General features: G+C 39.3%; 1 protein-coding gene across 2 annotated transcripts in view; it reads left to right on the forward strand.

Moving 5' to 3' along the window:
• fah (fumarylacetoacetate hydrolase (fumarylacetoacetase)) overlaps positions 1 to 5,694 on the forward strand; it is a 138,398-nt gene that overhangs the window by 128,476 nt on the left and 4,228 nt on the right. The window contains exon 12 of one of the 2 annotated variants that reach the window (XM_016664784.1): positions 2,943 to 3,044. In XM_016664784.1, the coding sequence (XP_016520270.1) occupies positions 2,943 to 3,019 (77 nt within the window). In that variant the 3' untranslated portion in view covers positions 3,020 to 3,044. Of the gene's footprint in view, positions 1 to 2,942; positions 3,219 to 5,694 lie in introns of those variants that run through there. The other variant, XM_007579192.2, reaches the window with a different exon arrangement.

Here is a 5,694-nt window from a genome sequence, read left to right on the forward strand (position 1 = left end):
AGATTTGAGTTTCTCTGTGTGTTCATTTTAGGTTTTGTTTCTAGTGAGTCTCCGTGCTGTCCTGTATACCCCCTTGATTGTTCCCCAGTGTGTCTCGTTCTGTGATTACCCCCTTGTGTATTTAATGCCACCTGTTGTCTCTGTGTCTTCGTCGGGTCCTGGTCATTACATTTCGTCTTAAGTCTGTTGCTGCCATCCATGTAATGCAGTTGCTACCAGTTGAGCTTTAAGCCTTCCGCTCAACTGTGCTCCCTGTATCTTGGACTGTTTTTTGAGCTTTTGCCTTCATTAAATAATAATCTTCACTTCAACCTGGGTCCTCAGTGTCTGCCTCACCACCATACACCGCACTTCCTGACACTTATTAAAATAGCAGCAAATTTGCTTATTTCATAACATGCTTCATAACCAGCGACCTTCTCTCCTGTGTTCTGTTAAAAAATTACAGTCTCAGATCAACACAACCCTCCAGGACTGTCAGCAGCAGAAACCTATCAGGAAAAACATAGACTAAATTTGCTTTGCATTGCCCCCACATGATGACAGTGATATAGAGTGATCCGATTAAATATTACCGTAGATTCTTGATTAGTATGGGTTGTTGCTATGTTGTTGTACAGTGTTTTAAGAGCTTGTTCAATGTGACCCTTTTTAACTTTAAGCCCCTGCCACTCCAAAGGTCTCTGCACAGCCCTGGTTGCCTAAATATAGAAAGACACATTAATTACTAAGATCCCTTGAAACTTATTTGACAAAATCCTGGAATATAGCAGGGGTATTTTAGAGACCAAAAGACGTAACAAGGTACTAGGGGAGTATTTAACATACTTTAAAACAGTGTTTTTCAACCACTGTTCAACTGCACACTAGTGTGGCTTGAGTGATCGTCAGGTGTGCCGTGGAAATTATTCAATTTCACCTATGGTACTGTATTTTCTGAACTATAAAGCTGCTACTTTTTTCCTAAACTTTGAACCATGCGGATTGTAGCCCGGTGCGGCTTTTCTGTGTATTTTTCTTCAACCACCAGGGGGCTCTCTAGCAGGAAGTGAATCATTAAAAGTCAAAATTGTAAATCAAAGAAGAACGCGTTAATTTTCATTTAGAACAACCACATGCTAGCAGCAGGCACGACGGAGAAATGTTTTCAAACTCATATGATGCAGCTTTTAAGTTGAGGGCTGTCGATCTGGCACTACAGGAGGGAAATAAAGCCGCTGCACTTAAGCTCGGTGTGAACGAAACCATGGCTAGTAGTGGCTAGTGGCATAATCATGTGTTTTTCTTACCACTAGATGGCAGTTGGTACAGAGCATTTTACATTAAAACAAGAGAATTAGTGATGCATGAATGTTACAGGTAGCGGTGAGAGCATCGTATCTAGCAAGACTGTGACGACAGTGATGGAAAAGACAGTGAAGCTCAGCAGTAGTTGGAAAGAACATGGGTCCATTTCCCACAACATGTCTGTGTGAGGTGAGCTTCTCAAGCCTGGCTACTATAAAAACTAAAACCAGAGAGAGACTGAGAGCTGTTGAGGAAGAGCTTTGTCTTTCTTCAATTTCTGCCAGGAAATCAGCTGTTTTCATCCAAATATGCACAGGTTTCATACTAGATGGGTAAAATATACAGATATTGACATTTTGTACATGCAAATCTTCATATTGTAACAGTGAAATCTTTCCCAAATATTATTGCTTCTTTCAGAATAAGAACTATTTTATGTATTCCGGCTAAAAGAATGCTTGTGAAATAGTTTGTAAAACACTTAAGTTTTCTACAACTTCTTTAAATTTAACACCACAGTGTTGTGGCACTGTTCAGGTGTATTCTTGAAGTGGACATGTTACGAGCAATTGGAAATAAGAAATGTAAAATGTGATAAAAATACATGTTTGTGTTTATTTGATTCCTATTCAAGACACTTTGATAAGAATGACTATATATGTAATATAGGCGGCTACAGAGTATCTTTGTTTACATTTTTGGTTAGTGGTGTGCCTCGAGATTTTTTCAATTAAAACAGTGTACCTTGGCTCAAAATAGGTTGAAAAACACTGCTTTAAACAATATAACAAGACTTTAGACAGCTAGCTTGGATAAAACTCTAGAACTGTGGAAAGTGTCAATTCAAGAGGTAATCGGGGACAGAGGGATACTTGTTAACAGCCATATGAACCTGGGATTCAGTTCTCCTTTGTTTCTCTTTCTGAACTACTTGACGGAAGCTGATAAATTGAACAATCCTGTTGTCAATGAAGGAGTAAGAAGAATGGAGCTCAATCTCAAATAAATCCAAATAGAATATATGTTATTTTGACTGAGGGAAATTTGTCTTGGGCAAAATGTTACATACAGTTGTGAATAAAATCATTGAAACAACACACAACGATAAACTCAGGGTCAAAACAGTCAACAATAATGCAACAAGTTTAGGCTACAATATGAGATGTCTGCTGTAGGATGCAGTATGGTAAGATGCTACTATGTTGTGGAATGAACACTGCTGGGAGAACGAACTGAACAGAGAAGAAAACAAGCAGGCACTTGGAATAAGAAAAGATGAAAGAATGAGGAAAAAGACAGTTAAAAAGGCTTTGCAGAAACCAGATCCAAAAGGTAATTTGAAGAAATGGGATATTAATAATAATGGCATGTTAATAATAAGTCAATAAATGGCATATTACTGAAACCACACCATTTAACTTTAGGATACTAATCAATATTAAAAATATACACAGAAATGTTGACTTACTAATAAGTCTGTTCAATAACTACTTAATCTTATTTTTAAGTTACTTTTACACTGACAACCAAGCCTCATCATAATTTTAAAATGTTTATGTATTGTTTTGATGTATGCTGTCTAATTATTGTTATATTCTTCTGTATCAGCTGAATGATGTCAGTAATATTTTGTAATAATGATTATTTCTTCTTAGGTTACTGTGAAGGAGATGGATACAGGGTGGGGTTCGGACTCTGCAAAGGAACCATCCTCCCTGCCCTAAATCACTGAAACCAACAGTTATTGCTAAAGTCATCATTTCTCTGCTGATCACCTGGATTGGCTGTTAATTTTTCGCTTTAGGTATAAATACTGCTATGTGGTCTGGCAAAATGGAAAAATTACCTGGCAATAAATTCACCTTATTTAGACATAAACTACAAAATATTTGCAGGCACAATACAGCAGCTATTCAGTCAAAAGGACAACTGAAAAACCTGCAATCACTAAAATAATATTTAACAGTAGGTCCTCAGTATCATAAATTATTCATAAGTCAAATAAATCTCACAACACTGCCTATATCAAATAATGTCAAGAAAAAAGAAATATTCATTCAGAGTCAAATACTGGTTGCATCAAAACAATAGTAACAATACTGTACTGAGTTACTGAATCAAAACTTCTTGATAGCTTGGCTAGCTGATTAATGCTGGTTCTCATCGGTTGTTTCTGACTGGGCGGAGTAATTCTGCAGAACACGGAGGAGACATCGATTTTTTTTTTCAGAGATTATCTATCTCATAGCAAATGTTTTAATACATACTGTACAGACCAAAAGTTTGGACACACCTACTCATTCAATGAGTTTCCTTTATTTTCATGACTATGGACCTTACCAAGCTCCGCCCAGAAACACCCCCTAAAATCCCACGTGGCTGCATGGCTCACAAACAAAGCCTCGCGGAGCTTAGTTTCTGTGTGTAAACATGGCGTCTTTCATTTCGACTGACTCTCTGCAGAGTATTTCTGAGTCGATTAGTGTAGCATTTCTGCCGGATTTTCAAAAAATATCAGCCACGACAATGGACAGGGGAACCAACAAGTTCATATCTTTTTTGGACAACATAAAGATGTTTGAGCCACGCGATGTCTCCAACATTGTGCGCGTCGCAGCGAAATGCTATCGGTCAATGAGGAAAACAGCAGATCCTCACACCCTCAGCATAAATATAGCTGTGGACAAGATCACTGATGCCTATTGTTCTTGCAAGGCTGGGAAAGTCGGGCATTCGTGGTTTTGAGGGTTACTTTTGAAATCAGTGATTTCTGTTGTTGGAAAATGTTTGAGTGTGCCTAGGCCTGACGCACTGTACTCGGTGCTAGCGTGGCTAACACGATTACAGTTTCGTAAAAAGCCTTTTCAGGTAAAATAAAATCATTAATGTGTGTCAGATATGGTACACATTGCATATTGATCTGTTTAGCTAATGTAAGACTGTGTAACAGACAGGCTTCAAGGTGTAGAAGTTGTATCGGTACTGCCATTATGCTGTACTTAGCTAAAAGGTTTTCATAATGGATGTGTTATTGACTTTTTTTCATTCACTAAACACAAAGAAAGCAAAGCAATAATACTTACACCAGCACACACTCCTTTGTTCTTATTGATCCTACGACGGTTGAGCTGCAAATGCGGTCATGCACAAGCTTTGATCCAAGCAATGCATTCCGTTTCAGATTTTGGAAATCTGTGAATTTTAGTTCCACAAATACTATCAGGATACCTGACATCGCCTGTACAGATACCCCACCTACAGTGGAGAACTATTCTTTTTCGAGTCCTGACACAAAAACTTTCTGCCGGTCTGCTAGTCCACAATGTACATTAGCATGTGTTTACTACTGTAGCTTGTGTTTGTGAGACGGTCACGTATGTGGTAGCTGCGCTGTGACGTGAAATGGGCATTAGCCAATTAAACGCGGCCCCTATGGTAAGGTCCATAGACATTGTAGATTCACACTGAAAGCATCAAAGCTATGAATTAACACGTGGAAATATGTACTAAACAAAAAAGTGTAAAACAACTGAAAATAGTCCTTATATTCTAGTTTCTTCAAAGTAGCAATCTTTTGCTGTGATTACTGCTTTGCACATTCTCTTGATGAGTTTCAAGAGGTAGTCACCTGAAATGGTTTTCACTTCACAGGTGTGCCCTGTCAGGTTAATAAGTGGAATTTCTTGCCTTATAAATGGGGTTGGGACCATCAGTTGTGTTGTGCAGAAGTCAGGTGGACACACAGCTGATAGTCCTACTGAATAGAGTATTAGAATTTGTATTATGGCAAGACAAAAGCAGCCAAGTAAAGAAAAACGAGTGGCCATCATTACTTTAAGAAATGAAGGTCAGTCAGTCCGAAAAATTGGGAAAACTTTGAAAGTGTCCCCAAGTGCAGTCGCAAAAACCATCAAGTGCTACAAAGAAACTGGCTCACATGAGGACCGCCCCAGGAAAAGAAGACCAAGAGTCACCTCTGCTGCGAAGGATAAGTTCATCCGAGTCACCAGCCTCAGAAATCGCAGGTCAACAGCAGCTCAGATTAGAGACCAGGTCAATGCCACACAGAGTTCTAGCAGCAGACACATCTCTGCAACAACTGTTAAGAGGAGACTGTGTGAATCAGGCATTCATGGTAGAATAGCTGCTAGGAAACCACTGCTAAGGACAGGCAACAAGCAGAAGAGACTTGTTTGAGCTAAAGAACACAAGGAATGGATATTAGACCAATGGAAATCTGTGCTTTGTTCTGATGAGTCCAAATTTGTGATCTTTGGTTCCAACCACAGTGTCTTTGTGCGCCGCAGAAAAGGTGAACGGATGGACTCTACATGCCTGGTTCCCACCGTGAAGCATGGAGGAGGAGGTGTGATGGTGTGGGGGTGCTTTGCTGGTGACACTGTTGGG

Source organism: Poecilia formosa, unplaced genomic scaffold, assembly GCF_000485575.1.
Source record: "Poecilia formosa unplaced genomic scaffold, Poecilia_formosa-5.1.2 Scaffold511, whole genome shotgun sequence".
Taxonomy (NCBI): Eukaryota; Metazoa; Chordata; class Actinopteri; order Cyprinodontiformes; family Poeciliidae; genus Poecilia; species Poecilia formosa.